General features: G+C 42.3%; 1 protein-coding gene and 2 non-coding genes across 8 annotated transcripts in view; all 3 read right to left on the bottom strand.

Annotated features, from left to right (window-relative positions):
- Positions 1-437: 437 nt before the first annotated feature.
- trnai-uau (transfer RNA isoleucine (anticodon UAU)) lies at positions 438-531 on the bottom strand. Its single transcript has 2 exons — positions 494-531; positions 438-473 (listed from the first exon to the last, which is right to left on the bottom strand). It is a non-coding gene; the product is annotated as a tRNA-Ile (tRNA).
- Positions 532-2,419: 1,888 nt separating this feature from the next.
- rhbdf1b (rhomboid 5 homolog 1b (Drosophila)) overlaps positions 2,420-25,149 on the bottom strand; it is a 35,735-nt gene continuing 13,005 nt past the window's right edge. For 2 of the 6 annotated variants that reach the window (XM_056366615.1, XM_056366616.1), the window contains exons 2-20: positions 17,717-17,858; positions 17,419-17,552; positions 16,928-17,074; positions 10,501-10,729; positions 9,724-9,930; positions 8,618-8,740; positions 8,099-8,241; positions 7,684-7,938; positions 7,456-7,567; positions 7,272-7,346; positions 6,784-6,945; positions 6,445-6,545; positions 6,269-6,332; positions 5,994-6,088; positions 5,510-5,585; positions 5,054-5,154; positions 4,742-4,895; positions 3,687-3,910; positions 2,420-3,587 (exon numbers count right to left, since the gene is read on the bottom strand). In XM_056366615.1, the coding sequence (XP_056222590.1) occupies positions 3,392-3,587; positions 3,687-3,910; positions 4,742-4,895; positions 5,054-5,154; positions 5,510-5,585; positions 5,994-6,088; positions 6,269-6,332; positions 6,445-6,545; positions 6,784-6,945; positions 7,272-7,346; positions 7,456-7,567; positions 7,684-7,938; positions 8,099-8,241; positions 8,618-8,740; positions 9,724-9,930; positions 10,501-10,729; positions 16,928-17,074; positions 17,419-17,552; positions 17,717-17,830 (2,712 nt within the window). In that variant the 5' untranslated portion in view covers positions 17,831-17,858 and the 3' untranslated portion in view covers positions 2,420-3,391. Of the gene's footprint in view, positions 3,588-3,686; positions 3,911-4,741; positions 4,896-5,053; positions 5,155-5,509; positions 5,586-5,993; positions 6,089-6,268; positions 6,333-6,444; positions 6,546-6,783; positions 6,946-7,271; positions 7,347-7,455; positions 7,568-7,683; positions 7,939-8,098; positions 8,242-8,617; positions 8,741-9,723; positions 9,931-10,500; positions 10,730-14,591; positions 15,333-16,927; positions 17,075-17,418; positions 17,553-17,716; positions 17,859-25,149 lie in introns of those variants that run through there. The other 4 variants (XM_056366617.1, XM_056366619.1, XM_056366618.1 and 1 more) reach the window with 4 other exon arrangements.
- trnai-uau (transfer RNA isoleucine (anticodon UAU)) lies at positions 18,480-18,573 on the bottom strand. Its single transcript has 2 exons — positions 18,536-18,573; positions 18,480-18,515 (listed from the first exon to the last, which is right to left on the bottom strand). It is a non-coding gene; the product is annotated as a tRNA-Ile (tRNA).

The following is a 25,149-nucleotide window of genomic DNA, read 5'->3' as shown; positions in this document are numbered from 1 at the left end:
CAGTTCTGCCTCGGTTTCTTTGCACTCACAACCAGAACTTTAGTAGCTGCTTTTTTTAAGTTGAGTTTTAAGTTAAATCTAACATTTATGCTGCTAACTTCAGTAATGTATTCACTAAATCTAACTGGGAAAAAATAAAAAGTAAAACTTTTTACTTAAGAAATTAGAAAATGAAGTCACAAATTCAGCTCTTGGCCTCGATCTGAAAATATCACCTTGTAGACCCACACACCAAGTTCATCTTGAAGGTGAACATCAACAGTAGTTCACCTCTTCTTTGAAAAGGCCACACACACACACACCTTGACTTTAATCACTGAGTGAAAGCCAAGGCCTCTGGTCTTTGTAGTTCTTACAGGAGGTAAGTCATTCAGAAGAGTAGAGTGATCAACAGCTGTGTCTTGTCTTACTCCTCAACCACCACAGTAAAACTCTGCTGCTCCAGGTGAGGCTCGAACTCACAACCTCGGCATCACTCTGCAGGTTACTGTCTTATAAGTACCACGCGCTGACCGATTGCGCCACTGGAGCCTGATGTCAACCCCACAGTGAACAACACTCAACAACAGATTTAAATATCCCTGAAAAAGAGGCCGATTGCTTTGGCCGGTTAGATGTGTTCTCATGCTGAACTTTAGTGGAAGTTTGCTGATGTCACCAAAAATCAGAGAAGAGTAATTACACTGAAGGTCGACCCACCTTAACAGTGATGACAACAAAACAAAACAAAAAACAAAACAAGACAAAAAGCATCAGGAATTCACAGCCAGTTCACATTTACATTTTCACACAGACCAGTCACAAACTCAAAGTCAGCAATCTTTACTCAGCTGTTGTGATCCTGTAGAAACGACTTGAAGCCACTAGAGATCACTGTATCTGAGGGTTTAACTTGAACCTGCTGCACCCGCACGCACGCACGCACGCACACCACAGACACACACCTCTCTCTCTCTCCCTCCTTTCTCGACACACTTCGCTGTTATTCCTCCTGCACACTTGGTTGTCCTATTAATAGTTACGCATACATTCACATTCACATTCACACGCACATTCGCTTAACGACGTGTTGCTTACCTGTTGTTGGGGCGCGCGACACGCCGTCTCTCTCCCCCGCGAGTTCGGCAAAACAAGGCCGTAACATTTTCCTTTCGTTAAATGGTTTGTTTTCGCGCGCTTATGGGAGTTTCCTGTTTGTAATGCTGTTTTCTGCAGCAAACAACTTGTTTCGCTGATGTAGAAATGTTTATTAAATTATTTGGTTAAAATATATTTTTATTTCATAAACTGTGAGAGCTTTATTTAGCCAGAAAATGTGCTTTATAAATATACTTGTTTTTTGTTTTTTTGTTTGTAAATATTAAGCCTGGTGGGCGGGGCTATGGGTTTATAAGGGCCTACCTGGGCCTAGTGAAGTCAGTCTGTTTTTGGTTACAGAGCAGGTAACATGGAGTGACTCTGTAACATATATAGTGCTTTATTTTTGTTGTTTTTTCTATTTTTATGTTTGCAAACAGTTTCATAATTTGCACTTTGGGAGGCTGGAAAATAAATTACACAGACACACTGTCTTCAACTATGCCTGTGTTTTTTTTTAGGAGTTTGGGACAGAACACCCAACTTATCCTCGTCCTTTTCAACATTCACATAAACTTACAAGTGTTGATGTTTTTATTTTATTTTTGGGACATACTCCAGTAAGTTGTTTTCTCCAAGCATCACGTTTAAATTTAATTAACTGTGAATAGATGAAGTCTTCAGCTTTTTCTTTAAGGTAAATTAATAATGGTTTTCGATTAGTGAAAGATTTTAACGACTTCCCTCTTCTTGTGCTGAGGTTAGTGGTGGTTAGCATCAGTGTCAGCGGTGTAGTTTGTTGTTTCTGTTATTCATGATCAGAAATATATCTTCATAACCTTGGTGTTTTTATTTGGTTTTGTCATATTCCTCTGCTAGAATACTCAGAGCTATGTTCAGAAAACCAGTCATCCCAAATTACGCTTGTGATGACCGATCCATCTGTGGGTCAGTTTGGTGTTCACCACAACAATATTAATTCATCACATTTCAAACAAATCTACCCCAATCCTGCTAAAAATATTATTTTCTAAATTATAAGTCCTCCATAAATCCACAAGGTGGAGATGAGTGATAAAAAAAAGGAAAAGATAGTTATGTAATGTTTCCTTTAATACCTGATTAACTGAGGTGACTATGGAAAATGTACATTTTCGTTGCAATATTCTGGTGTGGTGTGAGTAGATTACAAGCTCCAGTGGTACAACAGATAAGTGTGTGGTACAAATAGGACAGACACCAGCACAGTGATGCTGAGGTTGTGAGTTCAAGCCTCACCTGGACCAGTGTGGTTTAAGTGTCTTGACTTCTGAAGGAAACACAGACTGAAAAATGAGCCAAATTGAGTGTTTCATTGTGTTTATTGTTAGGTAGCTAAAACGCGACCACTATGAATAAAAAACAAACAAACGGAAAAACACAAAAATTCACCTCCGTAACAGCGATTCACAATGCAGCAGATTAATGTATAACTGTGTTCTTTACATGGAACACGGTGAATATAAAAAAACAAACAAACAAACAATCCATCTGTGAAAGAAGTGCATTAAAGGCTGTGTAAAAACATATTTTACATAATTTTGTCAGATTGTGAAATACAGTTTCTACAAAGGTTAAGGAACACGACCCATAATGCCAGAAACCGCTGACACAAACTGACACATGGCACTATAAAGACATCGTGTGCGTGGGCGTGTTTGTGTGTCTGTAAGGCACATTTAAGCATTTTAGAGTCTCATTTGTTGGCGAGTTTTAACTCTAAGAAAATCCAGTAAATGGACAAAACAGTTTGGACATCAGTAAAAAAAAAAAAAGCCTCAGCTCATCCTCTGCAGCCTTGTTAGGTTGTAACGCTCCCCTTTGGCCACTGGGGGTTGCTGTCAAGTCACGTAAGAAGAGAGGTAACTAATCCTCCAGTGTGACTGGTCACTGATTAGCCCAGCTAGAGATCAGTCACACATATAAATCAATTGTTAGTCCTTTCAGTCAAGTTTTGTTCCCGTGCACGTGAATATTTTTAGTCAGATGCCTGGAGGCTTTCATGCCTTTATTCATAGTGGGTCTGTTGTGCCTTTCCAAACGGTACAACAAACAAGTTTGAAATTCACTGGTCCACATAAGAAAATCCTGAAATGCTGCAGCCGTAGTTCCAGGAGAAATGTTCCTGCTCAGTCACAAGTTGCACTGCGGCTAAATGTGCATTTTATTTTTTTTTTCAGTTGCCTCAACGTCCAACATTTTAGAAATGTTGCAACCCGGTCCAACTTCAGCGCTCTCCCAGAGACAGTCCAGCTGACACTTCGAAGGCCGGCGTTCAGAGGAGGTGCGCGTTCAGGTCATACTTCTCACAGAACTTGTCAGTGATGGGGATGCAGGTGAGGTACTCACACCACTCGCACTTCACGGGGTAGACGTAGAAGAGAACAGCCAGGGCGGAGAGCAGACCCAGGAAGACCAGCAGGAAGACACAGATCTGGACCCGCTTACGGTACATATCAGAACGCCCGAAACTAAAGAGAAGAAACCAAGCATTATTTATCTCTATCTCTCTGTATCTATTTATTCACAGGGAGGGTACAGATACAGTCTGCATCCCTCTCTTCACCTACCTGATGTACGGCAGGAAGGCAAAGGACAGGAAGAATCCAGATATGAATCCGCAGATGTGGGCAAAGTTGTCAATCCATGGAAGCAAACCAAAGGAGAAGAAGAAGACTGAGATGGCCAGCAGCTTGGCAAACGCCCACCATGGTCGCTCGAGGATCTGCCAGCTCTGAAACAGCTCCACAAACAGACAGGCCAGGATACCGAACTGGCTGCCTGCAGGACCCACCTGAGAGAGAGAGGGATGAAGAGGAGGAAGACGGTGAATGCAGGGACACAGAGATGTTATGTCTTACATAGCTCAGTTCATCAAAAAACAAAAACTAGTCCCTGATAAAGTCCTGAGAGGAACATAAACTGTTAAGAGCTCAGGGGCTGAAGTGAAGCCCTCTGACACAGCTACAGTCTTTTTCCCTGTGCGGCACATGTCTCTCTTAAATGCTACAACTATTTAAAGTGCAATATCTGTTTAAATGAGACTTTTAGTACATCCAATAATGAAAAAGAAAAACATGAAAATGCACAAATAAAAGTAAAAATTTTACAGATTTTGCTAATTTTTTTGTAGCAACCCATTTAGCCAGTTATCTCTTATTATGCAGAGGTTGTTGTTGTAAACAAACACAGTAACAAACATCTCTTTTTATTCATTTAGCGTAACATGGCTCCACATGCTACTTACCTAGCTGGCTAACTAGCTAGGAGGGGGGTTGCACATCTTGGTTTATCAGCAACAGCTAAAGTTGGCTAGTTAAGTCAGAGCTGCTTCAACAGCCTGAAGATGTTTCTTAAGGATCAGCTGTTCTGCTAACAGCCTGTTAGCTAGCCAGTTAGCTCCGGTTGCTACCAGGAGCTTACCTGGTAGCACTTGTTTAGCTTGCAAGCTTGAGTGAGGCAGGAATTATGAATTTGAGAGTATTAAATTTATTAAATTAAATGTATTTATTCATGAATTAATTTATTTACTTAGTTCACAAAAGGTTTATTTAATATTGAACACCGTGGGGTTCCAGAAGATGCCGGATCATGTGTATAGTTCTGTTTTAGGGTGACATTGTACCTCCGCTCTGTAGGGCAGGAAGATGGCTGAGGCCAAGTTGCCAGTGATGCCGCTCAGCATGTAGATGATGGAGATTCTCAGCCAGCCGGCCAGCTTCTCTATGTCCCTTAGCACCGTCATCTGGAACAACACTGACACCAGGCAGTGCAGGATCCTACAGACACAGATAGCCAGAAAGTTATTTTTGAACGTTATAACTTTTTACTCTTTTAACCGATTTGTGATTTAGGCATGTAAAACAGTTGTACTCTCATGTCTAAATACCGAGGCCTGTTCTGAGATAGACAAAAAGAAGAAGGGGAGTTCAGTCACCCAGCATGAAGAAAGAGTGACAGCCACAGTCTGGAGAACTGGTCTGGGATCTCTGGATTGAGAAAAGGCAGCAAACCACACACATCATCCATACAAGCGACCTGGTGGAGAAAGACAGTCAGGAGAAAAACAGTCAGGACTGTAGATCCACTGCCACCCTGTGGAGGAACATGACATGTTGAGTTCAGTCCAAAGTCACAGGAAACCACAGGCTCCAGTGGTGCAATCGGTCAGCGCACAGTCTTTATTCAACAATAACCTGCAGGTTGGGAGTTCAAGCCTCAGCTGGTGCAGCAATGTTTTAAATTCAAGTGCATGCATCACAGATACCGTCTGGGCTGAAAAAGCCTTTAGAATGAATAAAAAATAGCAACTGTTGTACAGATTCATGAGGATTTGAGGAAAAGAAAAGGTTGTAAATACAGTAAAAATGACTGTGTCCTCTCTTTGTCCTACCTGTGAGCAGAGAGTAGCCTCCTCATGGAAGTAGCCGTGCATAAAGTCACAGTATTCTCTAGAGGTGATTTCACATCTGCAACACCACACACACACACACACACACACACACACACACACACACACACACACACACACACACACACACACACACACCATAAGCTTCATCAGCAAAAGCTCACAGAAAAAAAGAAAAATCCAGGAATTAATTATTCAAAAACTTTAATATACTTAAGATTTTCTTTATCATTTAATTGAGTGCTGGGCGACGTCGCCTTAAAGGAGTTGTTCAACCGTAAGAGTTTCAGTGCAGTTTCACTGATCTATGACTGTATAGACTCTGTGCCGAAAACTTCTCTGTTCTGACATCAGAGAAAGTGGCGAAAACACAATAAGCATGAAAGTGCTCAAAAATGAAGGTAGTTAATATTGGTACATATGCAACACGGCGACTCCTGCGGTGCCCGGTGACACTGATGCTCACCGTCCTTTGGTTCCAATGCAGCAGGGCCGGCCTGTGATGGTGCAGTCTATGTGGGGGAGGTTGGTGTGATTTCCAGAGTTGTACCTTGTACAAACCTACAGGGAAAGTTTAAATTTAAATATAAAAATGCCAAAATTAGGATCCGGGTGAGGGCAGTCTCCTTTGTGGTCAACTTTTATAGGCTCCCCCTTCACTCCCTACTGCAGTGTGAAAATTCGGATTATGTCGATACACATTTATGGTCTTCAGACATGAGCAAATATAATTATACTCACTGGCCACTTGGTGATGTCATCAGGCCACTCGTGAGGTGAAACCGAGGCTGGCTCCAGGCAAATTCTACAAATCACAATCAAGTTCAAAATGACGCACACGGAGGAAAACGATGTCACAGTGCCGTTCTGAAACATAAGGATGATAATCATTCAGACAGCATTTCTTTTAATGTTACCTGGGGTCCTGATGGCAGACTGAACCATGCTGGCGTAGTTCACCGTTCAGATGGGGAGCACTGGGGTGCTGAGGCCACTTCACCCACACTGCCAGGGTGCTCTGCAGTACAAGACGAACAGAAGTAGCTCAATCATCATCTAGTGGCTACTTGAACAAAAATACTGCAACAAGAACCTTTTTAAAATGCTCTATGTGGAGTTTAACTTGCTACTGTACTGTCAAATATGCCTTCTGTGTATAAGTTCCTCCAGTGACACCTTTAAGATAGACATGGCTGAAAAAGGCCAAGTAACAGTCGGTCTAGAAGTTTGACTGTAAAGACTCTGGTTTCACCGACCGAACACTCCTCTTGTAAAGTCTGCAGGCAGCCGGAGCGATCGTTCCTCACGCAGCAGCCGGACTCTCTCTCTCTCTCTCTCTTCTCCTGGATCAGTTTCTGGATCTCTTCGTCTTGACGCATGCAGGGGGAAAACTTGGCTCCCAGGTGGATCAGTGCCTCCTGCGGGATAGTGACATTACAGCTTGGTGAGGTCACGGAGACGGGCCTGGCTATGTGAGATTAAATGAACTCAAGTGACCTTTCATCAACACCACCACTCATCATGTTAGAGACCGACATTGTTACGATATCTTTCTGTGCACAATTGAATAGTCAATAGTCTGCTCGGAGCGGCAGAAGCGAATATTTCGACTGTTTATCCTTATTCTATTTGTAATTCATTTCTGCCATTTCAATCATTACCATCAGTTTATCTTTTTAATTGAATGATTTTTGTTAATTTTTTCATTGTAAATAGTAAAGATGGTAAAAAAGAAAATACTTACCGAGCTCGGACCCACCCAGAAGTTTTGTTGTTGCACAAACTTAACATTTTCATAAACTCCTTTGTTCCTCAGCACCTACAGAAGGTAGTTGTATCACTCAGTCATCCATTTTCAGAGAAGATTCAACACAGATTCACAAACAGAACCAATCTGAAGATGACAAACATTGTGAACTTCTACTTACAGAATCGACAGTTTCGTGTTGTGTGAAGCCCACAGGGGCGATGCCGTAGATAGCCACAGCCAGAATGGTGATGAGCAAATGGACAAATGTGATCCAGTAGGTAAAGAAAGGCCTGAAGGAGAGAGAGGAAAACTATTTCAGGCTCCGTTTGCTGGAATATTGATGAAAAACTATATTTAATTTCACATCAGAGGACAGGAAGGAAAAAAACAGAATCATCTACTTTACCTGTGATCATCCATGTCCTCAATCTGCCTCTTGACAAAGCTGTCAATGCGCTTGCGGTACGTCCGGTTTGTGAGACGGCCGACCATGCCGAGCCCATACGGCCTCTTCTCTCGGGCAAACAGCTTCTTAACGGGAACCACGATCCTTTGTCCCCGCTGCTGATGGTTGTTGACACTCACCACCTCCTGTTTCAGGCGAACTTTAGGTTGCACCAGACAGCCATCTTTTGTCTTCCGCCATCCTCGCTCTAAAGGCCTTGATTTAGGAAGAGGAAAGAATCGCAAACTGATACGTAAGATGGAGAATTTAGTCAGTACGTAGTATCATAAGACAGTGTCTTCAGTGCTGCTGAACTTGTGTGAAGGGTGAGAGGTTCATGTGCCTATGAAAAAATTCTGTAAAAATATAAACCCACAACATGAGGTGACTCCTCTCCAGTTCATTCCTATCCAGCGCACTTCCTGTGAGCTCGCTCTCATCCAGCTGTTTGATGGCCGCCTCCGATGGTGTCTCAAAAACATCATCCGCATAGGTGGACAGCTCATCGTGCAGGCCCTCCTACAAAGACAAACAAATAAGTGAGCAGGAATTCAATATAGTAAATATTTAATAAATACGCTCAGACCACAATTAAGTGCTTTGAATTTTTACTTTGCTTTGCCCAGAGAACAAGAAAATACTTATGAATGAGCTTAATAACTTTAGTGTAAAAGCATTATTCAATCAAGCTGTGATGTCATTAAAATTCAACTCAATAAATGTGTAATTCATTTGTTAATAGCACTAGTTTTACAATATTTTATACCTGAATTCTATAAGTCAACCACAAAAAACTAGTGGAGACACAATCTTCTGTAATTTTTATCTTGTTAATTCAGGTGAAAATAAATGAAAGGTTAGACTGGCGGTGTGTGGAAGTGTGTCCACTGCTCACTCTGGTGAAGAAGGAAGTGTCCAGATCATCAGGAAAGTCTACAGTGTCGTCTTCGAAGAAACTAGGAGGCATGAAACTCCGTCTACGATGTCGCCCTGTGGTGCTATCACCCAACGTCCGTCCCTAACGCACAGAAGAAACACAAACATCATCATGTACCGGTGTCACACTGAGCTACGATGATATTTTCTCTGATAAATGATGCCAATAATGGAACATTATTGAAAAAGTATATCATTGTGACAGATACTTACTCAGGGTTTTTACTACTGTTAGCAAATGAGACCATGTCTGACATTATTATCAGACTCTGCTCACAGCAGTGGTGTTGTAGGAGAAACACATGAGTATACCCTGAGCCTGAGCGTTTATCTGGAGGAATCCCCAGCAGCGCGTGCCACTCTCTAAATACACCAACCTATGTGTGTCACTGGATTACCTCTCTACTTAATATTCTGACCACAACCCAGCAGATATCTGAGCATTCGCTGTGTATTATCATGGACCATCTGTTGGTGAATCCCTGCTCTCTGCTCAACATACACTAGTGGATTCTACTCCTGTAACATATATGTAAGAGTTTAATCCACAACACGACAGCTGAGCTCATGTTTTACATTACATGCCGACGCACACACATGAACACACGGACAGAAATGCAAATACGCAGAAAAACACTCAGAAATTAATCCCATCCATTCATGTGTGTAGGAGACAGAGACACATCAGCATATAACGGATGGAGTTATTCAAAGAATCTCTTCACAGAATCATAATATAATGGACATTAAAGTGTGTGCACATGTATGGAAACTCAGTGGGATTAACTGTAAAGCATTTGTTTGTCTATCTTGAGCTCAATCTCCTTTTCAGAGAAAAAGATCACAGTCAGTTATAGCCTATAATGTAAATTATAGCTGGTCCTAATGTGCATCTACATTGTGCAGAAAAACTAGTCATTTCAATTTCGGGGAAAACTGGTGTTTGGCGGCAGCTTGGAGCTTGAAGCACAGGCTTTGCAAAGCAAAAAGAGTATTTGGTGATTGAGAAGTCTTTAAGATTAATTCTCATTTATAAACAACAACAACAACAAAAAAAAAAAACACCTTCATAAGTGCGGCTGCTGCCTTGAGACTCATGACAGCAACAGACTCCCGCTTGCGTCGTCGCGGCAACCGGTTGAGGGCGGAGCGGGAGCTTGAAAAGGAGCAGAGTGAGGCGGTGCCGGGTGTGATGGGAGTTTGCGGGACACTGAAGCCGTCTACATCTTCCACCATGCGGAAGGCACGACCCCGGGCCAGTGGGTCTACGATCTGCGCGCACGCACACACACACACACGCACATACACACACACAGGACTTTTCATACTTGGACAAGCCACATACAACAGTAAACACACAGCGAAAGAATAGTGAAGAGAAGGGATGCACATAACACACATCTGTACTAGGGTTGGAATGATGTATCCAGCCGAAAGCAGCTTTTTCTTAATTAATAATTAAATATCTAGTAATCAACATTATTTTTTACTGATTAAATTATTCACAATAGCAGTAAAAGATTTGTCTGTTATGAATTTGCATCATCACCGGAGCCGCTTCATGCAACAATCATTAGGCTAACACTGAAACGCTTATTAAATGCGCTTATAATAATGAGCAAAAACATTAGCTCCTAGTATTAGTCGTCAAAAACCCATCAATCGAACCCTAGGCAAGATGACCGAGCTAAGAGGTAAAGCAAGCACCGTAACTGCAATGTGTAATGAGGAAAGGGAGTGAAAGAGTGGAAGAAGTTAAATGAAAGAAGTGAAACAGGAAGAGGTGAGTAACTGTCCCGTTCGTTCCTCGATCCGTGCAATGTGCCCCAGGCGCTAGCCTACCCTCTGCATGCCATAGTGGTGGTGACTGGGGTGGTGGGGTGGGAGGTAGAGGGGAGGAGGGGTCTCAGTGCTGGCCAGGGAAAGGTTGTCCTGGCTGTGGAGCTCCATTTCCCTCATCACCTGAGCCTTCAGACCCCCATACAGATGGCTGCAGTGCTGCAGGCTCTTCCTCCTCCATCGCTGGGTGCTGTCGCTGTCTTTGCTCACCCCGAACCAGTCAGCCGTACCTCTGCAAAGACAATGGACTGTGGTTAGTAAAACTTAAAATCTGAATATTCTGATATGTTAGTCGGATTTAGGGCATGAGAAATTACATGTTTTGTGGCAGAAATCAATCCACAGGTATCATATTTAATCTGTTCACAAGACATGCTACTGGCTCTGTGAGACACCGCTTACTCCAACCTCTCCCACCGGGCGAACAGAATGACAGACGTGACAACAAACTGTTGACAGAATAACTGCAAATGGAGCTAAATCAGTTAAATCACAAGTATCCAGTATTAACACTAAAACCAACAACAGAAACTCAGATCATTTTATTAAAGCTACACACTGGTTTCACTTGGTAACAAACTGGTACAAACATAACACACACATAACACAATAAAAGTAGCTATTGTAGTAGTAGCATAAATGCTAACGTCAGTATGCTAACATAATCACGGTGGCAATGCTAACATGCTGCTGCTGAGCAGGTATAATGTTTACCATCTTAGTTTAGCATGCTAGCTTGCTAACTTAGCTAATTAGCACAAAAAATGATCTATTGTACAATTTATTCTCTAGCTATTAAAGAATAAAAAGTATATGTATGTTTTTAAGTATATACATGAGCTGTTTTACCATTTTATTGCAACAACACTTCCTCATCCAGTTATATCTCGTTATCAAGCATGTAGCTAATTCTGAAAGTCATGAGGCAACTAACAAATAAAATAAAATAACATATACTTATTGTCTATTTCATATTATTTTTATTTTTGTCCATAATTTGCTTTAGCCTTCTGAAGCTGATTATTCTTTAACGGATTGAAATGTACATCCCTCCTAATTAGCAGGACAATATGCTGATTAGCTGATTGACTGCAGCTGGTCGTTGGGGGGTAGTTGACTCATAAATTGGGTCATTTGCTGATTGCTTTCTTGTGTGTTCTGTTGAAGAGCGCCATACATCTAAAAAGACAGACATCTGGTTTCGCAGTCTTTAAATATGGAAATCATTTTCTACGGAATAGAAAGCCAAAATAAATAGTTTAATATAATTAAGACAAAAACTTTGACCAGTTTGAGCGTGAGTTTCGTGTGTTAAAAAGAAAGAGTGAACTGAAACAACAAAAAAAAAAAACCCAATAAAAACAACCTTTGGCTACAATACAAAGAAAATTTACCAACGCAGATTTACTTCAATAGCACAGATCTGCTTTCCAGATGAAGATAACTGATAATGAAGAATCAGAACGGGATATGGGTCCATCTACAGCTGCAATCCAGCTGATTGACAAAAACATTTGAGACAAAGAAACCCTCATGAATTCAGCTCCCTTCCAGCATTTTCTTCTCTCATCTCTCCTTATCTCTCTCTGCGAATACGTGCACGGTGCATGTTTGATTGTGTGCACGGTGTCGGCCCAGCTAAGAGAGGATGGATGAAGAACACTGTCTTGTGTCGAAACGCGACCTACTGTGTTCGGTCAGCAGGGAAGAAGCAGATGGACGACCTGACATGACTGTCGGTCTGTGTTTTGAATTTAAACTCAATAAATATGAATTCACCGTGCGCATCCAGGTACTTTTTTTTTTCTCTTTCCATTAACAGTGCCTGCGTGCCAGGCTGTGTTGACCGATCAGGAGGGGGGAGGCCACGCTGGGGAAACTGTTTGGAGAGCAGAGGACTCAGTAATAAACACTCAGCCCTCGTCATCAAGACAGACGCCAGCTGGGGAAGCCTTTTAAGGCTGCGCAGGGGCAGGCGAGGGGCGGCGTGGACCTGATTGTTGTCCTTCAAGAGAGGAATGTCTTAGGAAGAAGACACAGGTTTGGGAAAGCAGAGACACATGGGGGTCAAAGTGGGCTCTTTAACAAGGAGAGGGGGAGATGCAAACAGAAAGGAGGAGGGAGACAGTGAGAACCGGAGGAGGAGGAGGAGGAGGAGGAGGAGGAGGAGGGGAGGTCGTAACATGAAATGAAAACGATGAAAAAAAAAAGAAAAATACAATTCAAGATTGAACTGATGGTAAAACATGATGCGGCCACATTTCAGGCTGGATGACATTTGTTTGTGTTTGTTTAGATAAGCGGCTGTTTGTCTGCGTGCACCAACAAGCATGTGTCACATTCGCCCACACGAACCTCAATAAAACATTCAGCACTGCTTGACGACAGCACAAATCCATCACACATCAAAGATTAAAGCGTTGTTAAACCACATGAATTATTAGCTTCCAGATCTCTTCCAGGTAAGGCTGGTGCACACACATAGCAGCAATCAACCGTACTGTAATTACAGGCTTAGACAGCCTTCGTTTCATCTGTGAGAAAAGACCAAGGGGCAAAATCTCAGTAACAAATGCTGCCACTGAACAAACACAGATCGCAGCAAATAGAAAAGATAAAAAATATGAGCATGGATGATAGGTAATGAAGAAAAACAGGCAGAGCGCTGCACAGGGTCAAAAAGCTACTGTGGGGAATGTAAAAAAGAAAACTGAAACCAGGTGCTCTACCAGGATGATGCCGGTGATCAGGTAAACTAGAAAAACAAGTTGCAACCGTATAATGGCAGTCAGAAAAAATGATCTGATTGTAGATGTGAAACTAAAAATCCTTTATTAGTATATGGATACTCTCGGAGTTTCATCAGGGCATGAGTGCAATGAAAAACAGGTGTGCATTTAAAGGCTCAACAAGTCACATGATGTGTGGATTAAACCACTTCAAAACAATTATGACAATAGAAACAACAAGAAATTAATTGAAATGTTTGTTTCTTGTTGTTTCGTTTCTCTTATTTCTTGTCTGTCTATGTCTATATCCATGTACTAATAAAGGATTTTTAGTTTCACATCGATCAGAGTGCCCTGGATATTTTTCTTTTTACATTTTTACAAGAGTTATTACACTGGACAGATGTTTTTTTTTCAGTTTATCATGGATAATAGGTATTGAATTTACTGAATGGATAAATCAACAAATGAGCAGGTTTTTTTTTATTATTCCTTCACAACTGTAAAAATATATACAAAAGTACAAATACGATGTACTACTACTATTTTATACTTCTACTCTAATTTTGTATGACCTTTTTAAAAAAACACAATTTGATCAGCTTCAACCTTAAAATGCTGTTTACATGTTAAAGCATCAATAAGAAAAATCTACTATATAATATAATGTACATTATAACACGGGGCCGTTCTGCTGCATAAGAACTTATTTTGGTACTTTAAGTACATTTTGCTGCTAACACTAATATCTGCCTTTACCTGGGTACATTTCAAAGGCTGGACTTTTACTTTGAAAGTATTTTTAAATTGTGGCATTTCTGCTTTTACTTAAAATAATAGTTAATTTTGGGAAATACACTTTCTAGCCAGCAGCTAGTACTGCTATACTGACAGCAACAAAACTCATCAACTGGCACCTTTAAAGCTCAGTAATTAACATGTTATATCTTGCTTTCTTAATCCGTCAAAAAAAGGAAAGTAATCGACGCTCACCATCTCTTGGCTGTAGTTTCATATGTGACATAAAGATATGAGAGTGGTGTCAGTTTTCACATCTAACTCTGCAAGAAATTGAATGAACACATTTCCCATATTTCCACCACTGCTAAAAGAGAGCGCTCAGCAGTATTACACGTATACATGTGGATGTTGTCAATCATGAAAGACTAAAAACTATGTAACATATTGTCTTTTAATCTCAGCTAAATTCGATATTTTAGTTTAGGAAAATCTTAATCCTTGCACGAGGAATGCAGCTTTGTGCAGTATTTCCACTCACTGGCCAACGTGTCACATGTTGACTCAAATCAACGTTTTTTGATCAGTATCTTCTGCTCTGGTTGAGCAGAATCACGGCACACTCACCTGTCCAGAGAGCTCCAGGTGTGGTTCAGGGTCTGGGTCATACCTGAGTGGGGCTGGGACTGTGGAGCTGTGTCGCCTCCATTACCAGCATCACTAACATCCTGTCCCCGTTTACCCCCTGACCCGTATTAAACCCTGATCTGCTGAACGCAAACTGATCCTCCGCAGATCACACATACGATGTTCCATGAGGGGATTTCCTGAAATCCAGGCCAGCGGTACCTTGTAACGGTCGCTGTTACGCAAGGAGAGGATGATCGCCACATGTGCAGACCCTGTGTAAGATCCCTGTCCTGCTCAGTGAGCGGCCGGTTAATCAACGGTTAGAGAAATGCTGGCATCGGTATCCTTGGGTCAGACGGTGAATGTCCTGATGTAAAGAGATCCACAGAGGGATTTCCACCGGCTGGACCGACTCATTCAGGGCGCGATGAGTGGGAGGACCTCAAATCTTCTGACCTTGTGTCCTGAGCACACAACTGAAGTTTCCATATGACTGTGTTTGTGTGAGAGAGTGTGTGAATGTGTCAGTGTCTGGCAGGCCTCCCAGTATCCATCCTCAAGAGGTTGCATAAAAGGATGTGACCTACTGGGCAAAGACGACAGCGGCTCTGGTCCTTGTCAAACTGAATATTCTCCCCCATCCAGAGCCCCAACGGTCACCATCAATGAGGTCCTTCTCTCTCTCTCTCTCTCTCTCTCTCCCTCTCTCTCTCTCTCTTTCTGCCTTGTTTTGCAGGAGTGTGTGTAAACACCAGTTCTCCCTCTAACATACCAGCACTCCACAGGAAATGGGAGATTAGAAGGAGGGAGAGAAGAAAGATAGAACATCATACACATGAGGAGGGAGGAGAGATGGAGGAAGGGCGCTGGGACATGCCTGAACATGACACACACACACACACACACACACACACACACACACATGGAGTAGGAGTACCACGAAGGTCTAGCTTTTTCAAATCATAGCCCGTAGTGCGAACCGCACCTTGCTTTGCAGCGAAGACCTTCGTGTCAGCAGTTAAAAGAATTTCAAGATGAATGGCGCCTTGACATGAAAAATGACTCATGCAAAGCCTTCCTGTTGTCCTCTGGATCGACAAACCCCAGGGCGCCCTCCCAGTTACCCTACAAGCCAGTAGGGTAGCAAATCACACACAGACAAACACTTTGTTTGACTAGTAAAAGATTGATCCTGTATTTATAACCTCCTTCAAATACCTCAGCTAACCCCCCAACAACTCATGTACACATGCACAAACTTCCCCTAAATCCCATTAATTCTCTTGCAAACATCAAATGAATTAACTCACTATCTCTCTCGCTCACACAGACCTGGCCAGTAAACCTCGGCGTGATTAAGTTAAGACGATAAGACACTCCTTTGAGGACAGAGTCTCTAGGTTTTAGTCTCGGCTCCGCGTTCAAACATTTACATTCAATTTAGCGCCGTGGGAGAGGCCCCGCTTTGATGTGGCCCTCATGCTCTGTGAGGCACACATCGCATCTGTATGAGTAATTGTATTATTTTGTCTGCCTCAAACCATGTGGCGCTGTGTGTCACCTGGACTGACACAGATTACACCACTTACCGTGCATTCCTCAAAGCATCACGGCACAAAGGCAAATGCAACAGTGTGTTTCTGGTGTGCAAAAAAAAAACTGAGTCAATACCAACATCAAGGGGAGAAAAATCATGGTCAAATGTGTCATTCATCATCAGTCCTTCATGTGTGGTACACCTCAGATAATAGATTCCTCAACCCGCCTTGTGCATCAGTACATAGTTCATTTCTCTGTTTTTGTTGCCGCTGGTCGCGTCGAAGAAAGGTCTCGTCTTTAGAGTCAACAAAGAAGCCACTGCATCTATTCTCTCCAACAAACTTCCATTTTATATGTTCTGAAAATATACGACAGCACATTCTTTACTTTAGACCTGCACTGACAGATTAAGCTCCACACACAACAGCGATGAGTCACCTTTTAAGTTAATGTGGCGAACTTCATAGAGAAGAGTTGCTTGTTTACATATCTAGCTAGTTATAGAGCAACATTAGCATACGTTTGATTGAGTTGTGTCTCCACCAACTCCTGCGGGAAATATGTGGCTATTTAACCACTAAATGAATCACTATGTTCGTCAGCTGGTCTCCAACTAGCTTTGGACCTTTGGTGCTGGAGAAGTCTTATAATCTTAGTCCCCACTGTCTAACAATCAGCATGATGTTTCTTTCTGTGCAGTATATTCAACAACAACATGCTGTTTCAAACAGAAGCAGACACCTTCGAACTGCTGTCATCACATCCCTCCCTCCGTCCTCCACCCTCTCCTGTACCTGATGATCTGTTTGGGTATAGATGAGCGTCGTCGCGTCAGTATTTTGGGGATGCAGGACCGCCTCCGAACAGTCGACACCCTCCTGGGGCTCCTCTGGCCCTTTGGGGGAACTGTGTTGACGCGCTCAAAGCGCACCCTTTTCTCACTTCACAAACACCACAGCAGGAAGGGGGGAGGACGGGGAGGCAGTGGGGAAACATAGATATAAAAAACAAAAATGAAGCAAAAGGGGGAAAAGAGAAGAAGAAGAGAGAAGAGAAGACAGCAAGATTAATTTGTGTTAAATCAGAAAGGAGACCACAGCTCAAGTTAGTTTTGTTAAGGAGCTAATGCAGAGAATTATTGAGATTATAAGACATGCAGAACTCACAGGAAACTAGCAGCTGGATAAATTCAGCAGAGGAAAGAAGAGAACCTCTTAAGAATCTGTGTGTGTGTTAGTGTGTGTGTGTTAGTGTGTGTGTGTGTGTGTGTTAGTGTGGGTCTAACCTCTTGATAGACTGTGTGATGGAGGGCAGTCTCTCCAGAGGAGGTCTGAGGTAGTTGTTTGAAGTCTCCATGGCAGCGATGCAGGTCTGAGGGTTTTCCCCTGGCATGCTGACACTGCGCAGACGCTTTACTGGCTGCAACACACACAACAGATGAATATGAGGATGATGATGATGATGATGGTGCAGACACACTCAGTGCCTGGCTGCACAAATGTGAAATAAGTGGTTTAAAGATCTAAACAACTCCTATGAATAGTTTTGCAGTTCTGACTTGAATGTGATTGCTGTGTTTTTACCTGGGTGTGTGTGGGCGAGTCGTCCGGCGTCAGCTGGATGGTGGGGATGTCCAGTTTGAGCCATGGTGGCTTCTTCCTCTGCAGACTGCTGTTCCTGCTGCCCGGTTCATCCATGCTCGCTGCCTCTCCCTACTCCTGCCAGCTGGACAACACACACACACACACAAACAGAGAAATGGGTTTATAGGACAATTCACACAGTCAGAATACATGATACACATGAGGGCTAAAAGCTAAAATCCAAAACTTAGCAGCTTTGCTGAGTAATTACAGACAGAATGTGCATAAATAATAATCAACACTAATCCATGCCTCCCCATGGTGCTGGGGTTGGCACAGATAAAGAGGGTGCAAACACATGCCTTATTATTTTCACTGCTGAAGTCCAGGTTTTTTAGATAAGCTGTGATAATGGGTAAATTTGATTTGGATTGAGCCAAATTGACTGTGGTTCAATAAAAATATGCTTGTTATTTGTTCAATAAACACATGCAGACGCTGCATCTACACGAATAAGCTTTTATTTGAATAAGTCCATAAGAAATGCAGCAAAATTAAAACATTAATTTCATATAAACCAAGATGAAATTAATGTGCGTTAATAAGCACCAGAGCTGCACCGCCGTCTGTTGCTCCCTCAACAACTACAGACCGTGTTTACTCTGATTATCTGATTAATCTCACTGATGAACTATTTCCACTGCGGTGGCATTTCCTACATCGAAGTCCCTTCTGCGATTCACAGCCCCGGTTAAAACTTCACTGCTCCAGGTGAGGCTCGAACTCACAACCTCGGCATCACTCTGCAGGTTACTGTCTTATAAGTACCGCGCGCTGACCGATTGCGCCACTGGAGCCTCTGTTGAGCAGATAATGGGGTGGTGTTTTGGAGGGTCAGTGTAGCGCAGCTGTGCCTCAACGCCACAAGATGGCGCTAGGATCCTCAAAGGCCAGGCTTTTCCTGTTATACTCAGGCAGACACTCGCATGAAGAAAGACACAGAGGACACAAAGGGATGCTATTCCCCGCTGTTGAGTGTGTTCCCATCCTCTTTAAGAAGAGTTTTCATTCAAGGATGTGGTCTGAGTGCGGCAGGCCGCCTATTAACATATAGAGCCCGACAGATCGAACGACTGCCACACAAACTGAGGGAAAGCCACGGAGCAGAAAGCCGCAGCCTCCACTCATCCTGTTGTTTGCTGGTTAATGGGTTTATGGGTAAAGGGAGACATTTGGAGAGTGAAAGGGGTTTTCCTGGTGAAACTATTTCACTGGAAGTTGTTTGGGAATAAACGCAACATATTTCCATTTTCTATTTCAAAATCAGTGAAGTATCCGTCACTGGTGCCACATAGTAACAAGAAGAGGAACAAGAGGAAGAAGAACATAAGACGACATGAAATTAAACCGACTTTTTATGTGTATTTTGATTTTTTGTTTGGCCCATGTGCCATTTGATAACATGAAGGGGACGAGGTCGATGACCTATACTGCAGTCGGCAAACAGGAGGCGATCCAGATGTTTCGGATTCACCTTTTGGGGAGGTGTCATGTCCTGCGTCTTTTTACACAGTCATCATTTTAGATGATTTTAGACACAGAGGCAAATTTGCAGCTTATGTGAGATTATGGTCCAGGCAAAAGGAATATTCATCAACCTCTGGTAAAGGCCTGTGGCTGAGCTGACTAAAGGCCATGATTGATAGTTTGCAGTAGCTGGCATGTCTGCTTCTCTCTATCATCTGTCAACACAAGTGGGCTTTTCCAAATGTATTTCTCCATTCACCTCCCTGAAATGACATTTAATGTGAAAGAAATGTCTCCGTGCTGCAGCCTCAGTTTGAGAAAACATTAGTATTTCTCCTGTCTGGTTGTGTTTTATATGTTCTGTGGGCCAAGGGGAAGTCAATGAGCGGGAGTGAGGGGACTATTACTGGATAATAAGACATCTGCATGCGGTTCTGGTGAGGTGTAATGAGCGACCACCGAGGAGGAGCTCCCGTAGATCTCAGCTGTGAATCATTCTGTGATTCATGGCTGTGAATAAAATTACAGGCTCCCCTCTCTTGCCATAAAGTCATTAGCTTAACAATAATCTGTTCCATCGTACGTAGACCTGGAGCCCATGTTCAGACTTCATGGCCAAAGTCAAGTCTAACGAGCTCAAAGATATTCAACACTGGCAGCTGGAGGACTTCTTCATACACATCGACACGGACAGTACGGCGTGTGCTTCCAAACCAAACAGTCAAAACAGACACAAACACACTCACAGTTGCACTACGTCCTTGAGCGGAAAATCCCCTTTCGGTTACTCTCACTTGTCAAACACAATCAGCTCAGGTGTCTCTCCACAAACTGGCTTGTCTATTTAGATAGTGATCTCCTACATTTCCCAGGAGGCAATGCCCCAAAGAACAGGTGTGAACTTGTGGATCTCAGTCAAAAGGAAGGCGCTCGGACAATTAAAGAGTGTGATTACTCATCTACAAATAGGTGTAGGTGTAGTAGAACAGCAAGAGCATCATATGTCATCATTAATTTTTTCATGCAGTTTGCAAACACATCAAACAAATGTTATATACTGATCTACTGAGGTTAATGGGGGTGTGTATGACTGTAGTTCTGCAACGCATCGTGGCATGATTCTTTAATGTCAAAGTTTCATACTGGATTGTTTTAGTCTCATCGTAGACAAAATCTTTTTAGCTTCCTGGCTTTCATCAGTTTGTGTGAGAGATTAGTTATAGAGGTAATACGTTAAAAGTTAACCTAACCTAAAAAAACTTAACATTAAAGCTACTATGTGTAGCATCTAAAAAAGTCCCACTTTTGCACCCCCAAGTGGTGGTATCAAAAACTGCAGCGGGAGAACAGGCAGGACTAGCACAGAGTCACATGAAAGTTTGCACAGACATTCATGTCCCCCAGAGGACGAAGCCTTCTACCTTTGGTAATCCCGACTTTTACTTTCGTGTCATCATGTGGATGAAATGTTTGTTTTCGTCCTGAAATATCTCAGTTCTCTACAACTGTTTGATGGATTGCTTTTAAATTTGGTACAGATGTTCATGGTGCCAGGAGGATGAATCCTAATGACTTCGATCATCCTTTGTCTCGTCCTTTAGCTCCAACATGCATCTGACAAATGTGGTTTGAAGTGAAACACTGTGTCTTGAGAGCGATTGGATGGACTGACATAAAATTCAGAACAGAACTATAATATAGATTTTTTTCTAGCATTAAAATTTCAGTTTGACAAATACTTTGTTTTATGACTAAATAGCTACAAAGCTAATGACATTCCCACCAGCACATATATCACATAGCACATAGCATAGCAGCTTTAAACTCTGAGTCAAGGCTAAACAAGTAGCATGTGAAGAGATGCTAAATGCTCTTCTTCTGAATTACCTTACACATAGTGGTAGGTGTTAGCACACACACACACACACACACACACACACACACACACACACACACACACACACACCCTCAAAGGATGAGTGGTACAGCTATTGGATGGATGGATGAATGGACTTTGAGGATTCGTATCTAGATACACTACATACATTATGTAAATGTAAACACACAAACAGACCAGCCCGGTGTTTGGTCATGAGGAAAAATGTAAAACTAAAGGTGGATTATACAAAGTTGACTGTCCATGTCAGTGTTTTGGTCTCTCTGTGGCCACATGTGGAAGCCCTGCGCATTCTCCTACGGTCACTGAGGATAAACACACCCCTGCAAATAGAAACTTTCACCAGAACAATCCATAACCACATCCTTTGCTTATTCTGCGGTGATGATACACACTCTGTGTTTGTGCGAACACTGACATGAACAGAAACGCTCTTAAGAATGTACAATACAGCATGAATATGGACCTGCAAACCTATACACGCTCTCTCCCTCTCTCACACACACACACACACACACACACACACACACACACACACACACACACACAGTGTATAAACACTCACTTGACAACCATTGCTTCAGTCTCCCACGTCAGATTTTTACAATCCTCCATACGGCTGAAGAAGAAATGCCGTGTGGTCCAAAACCAATCTCCTCTTTTTTCATCTTGTTTCCTACATCCACCATTTGCTCTTCCATGATCATGATCTCGTTTTTTTTTTTTCTCGAGTTGGGTTTTCATGCCAGATTAGGGGCTGTAATCCCTGTGCTGTACACCACATGACATCATCCTGCTGTCAGGCCTCAGAGGCTCATACCGACCCCTGACTGGACAGCGACACCGCTGCGATGGTGTCATCAGCACCCAGCAGGAAGCGGTGTCTCGGATACCCGCACACGCATTCTCAAAGCAGAAAGACTGAGAGTTAAAGGGCTTTAACATTTAAGTAATGCCATTTTTATTTTACTTGGGTTGAGATTTATCAGCCAAAGATAGAAAATCGTCTTGCACCTTTAAAGCTATCTTCCTCACCTTTCCTCTCAGATTTAGATCCATATACTGTGCATGGAAGATTCAGTAACACAATACCGAGGCAGAAAGGGCAAAGGTAATTTATCATATTGAAAGAAACTCTAATTTTGACTCATTTATCTCATTTGCACCACCCATAATGTTAAGTTACAGTTGTGACCTTTCGAGAAAATATCACAGGAAATGTGAAGCTTCTGTGCAGCGCTGCAGCCTGTGGTGTCTATAGGGGGACAGAGCACTGGTGTAATTGGATCCTCTTTACATACAGTGACATTTCCTGACATGCTGAGACAGAATGAAACAAAGGCATCACTTTGGCACTGAAGCGAGACTTGTCCCGACACTGCTTGAGACTGAGGCACCAACTCACTGTGACGGCATGTCAGAAATCTTTAATATTCAAAGGATCTTTATGTTAAGTAGTCCAAAACCTAATCTCTGCTCTGTGTCCTTTTATTCTCTAAATCTCCAACCATCCCCCTCTTGTTCCTTCTCTTTCTGGTTTTCTGTTTCATGTCTGCACCTCCTTGCAAACTGAAGTTACTTTTTTTCTGTAAACACTGCTGCTTAAATTTTAATACTGTCAGAATAACGGTAGGACAAAGCTGGGTTTCGGCAGGGTAGGTTATTTTATGGTGTATAAATAAAACAAACTTTTTCACGACTTGTAATTCCTCAGTAGTTTGTGAAAAAGGTCCAGTCAAACAAAAGAAAGAGTCAAAGTGAATGAATTCTTGTGTCTTTGTGTAATATTTGATTCTGATAATCTGGTGACTGCTCACAGAGCTAGTTGGCGAGCTAACCACCAACATGCTCGCCAGACGGGCTAATGCTAATCAATCGCAACAGCGCTCCAAGCTTTTTTCTATTTTCTCTTTGCCGGTCCATTTACTCACCCGTGGCAACGTGTTCATTACTGTGCACCGTTTCATTCAGTACAGAATTACTGAGGGACAAAAAGACAAGCTTGCTTCGAGTCATTCAGCTTAGCTAGCTAGCTTAGCTCGGTTGCTCACACAGTTTGTTCAAAAGTATTGTGTGTATTTGTACCATCAACTCCTGTCTCACAACTGTCAACAAATAACTGCTTTTCTGTGAAACAAAATCTATACTCTAATGCGTGGTGAGGTTTGATAAAAGTGAAAGATGCAACACAGAGTAGCTTCGACGCAGCGTGTCTGTCAGTGACCTCAGAACTTGTTGCAATTGTTCTTCCAAAAAGCATCTACAAAACAAGACAACATGTTGTTTTTGGCATTTTCTGACAGAAGATGAGGTAACCAGCTCTTTTCCCTGTGCCCTGCTGTCATGCCATGTCCAGCATGAAATCACATCACGATTTCTCATTCAAAATAAGTCAGGCAATCAAAATCATAATAGTTTGTTTTGCTGCCTCCAGGATTCTGTGACCCGTGTTAAACTGCTGTCACCACCAGTAACAAACATGGTGGAAAATCAACAGTATTTTTCTGTCCAAATCTGTTTCTCATCTGATCCTCATCAACAGCTGCCAAAATCTTTACTGAAAAGACTGTTTTAAGTCTAATATGAAGCAGAATAAATCCGAACGGCCTTGGATACTTTGGCTTCATTTGTGCAGGCTCTGTTCAGAAAGCCAGACTTTCAGGTCCGAACATATATTTATTTTGTTTTGGCAGGTAAATGGTATATCAGTGGGAAGATTCACGCTCTTTTCTTTGCTCTGAAAGAGGAAGGCGGTGTGAAGCTGACAATTACCAGTACACTTCCTAGTTAATTGGTTGGGGACTCGGCGGCAGATTAATGCCCAGACAGCCCAGGTAGGTCTGAACCTCATTACGCCGGCATTGCTCTGCTCTAATAGGCACTACAACCTGCCCAACAGCACCTCTGGGTGCATTTTAACTTTAGTGTTAATGCACTTTTTGTCAAGACACTGATTTCAGCAGCTGTGGTCATGGGAACTGACTGATTGCAGCCTTGAGAAAATTGCCTGCTCCAAATTAAAGGTTAAGTCTTCAACTTCACACTGGTAAGCACACTACACACTGCGCTGATGGCTGCCTTTAAAACAGACGACACTTCCTCAAAACTTACTTTGTTTGACTGACAATCAAAAGATAGGCAAGTGTATTCAATTAGCAATTAAAAGAAATGGAGAAAAAATACATTCAGTGTTATTTATATAATGGGACAATGAACGAGGTCAGAGATTCGATCTTGCTTTACATCGGAAACTCATGAAGAAATAAACCTAAACTGTTGCATTCATGAAAATTTTGGCTCTGGAAGCTTCTGAAAAGTCTGTATCTTCATCATCCAGTTTGTTCTGACGTAACAAAGCATGAGTAGGTCGCATAGATTAAAAGTGAGTTATGCCGTGTGCTCCCTCTTGCCCTCCACCCCTCCCCCCCTCTCACCACCACCACCACCACTGGACTGTGTACGCTCTGGGCTCTCATCTGTGCCAGATGTTACAGTCATAACACAGTGGGTCATTTCCTTTCTGTTTGCAGAGTCCTGCTGCACTCTGAGTGTGTGTGTGTGTGTGTGTGTGTGTGTGTGTGTGAGTGTAATCTGCTGCTACCTACGCAAACAAACACAAATAACTGATTAAACATCTGCCACAACAGAAGCAGTATGTCAGTTATGGAAATCTCCATCTCTGAGAGAACAAACAATATGGAAAGAAATGATATCAACAGAGAAAACCTGGGAGCATTTATCATTTCCTGGCCAACATTTTCATCTAAATTCTACTTTTTGATTTGCTGAGGCTTTCATGACTCCACATTATCTATTAACCTTTTACTGATGATGGGATTTGGGAGCAGACAAAGAGCATGATTAAAGCTTATCTCTACAGAAAACCAAATGTCGCCATATGGCCTCGTTGATTCTCAACTATCTCACAGATTTATCTCTTAACTCTGGTGTTATAGGAAATTTGTTTCTTTGATACTTACTAAAGGTGCAGCACGTGCACTGGTGTAAC

Source organism: Seriola aureovittata, chromosome 21 (assembly GCF_021018895.1).
Source record: "Seriola aureovittata isolate HTS-2021-v1 ecotype China chromosome 21, ASM2101889v1, whole genome shotgun sequence".
In the NCBI taxonomy this organism is placed as follows: Eukaryota; Metazoa; Chordata; class Actinopteri; order Carangiformes; family Carangidae; genus Seriola; species Seriola aureovittata.
The sequence above is the reverse complement of the archived record's forward strand: the minus strand, read 5'-3'. Positions and strand labels throughout refer to the sequence as shown.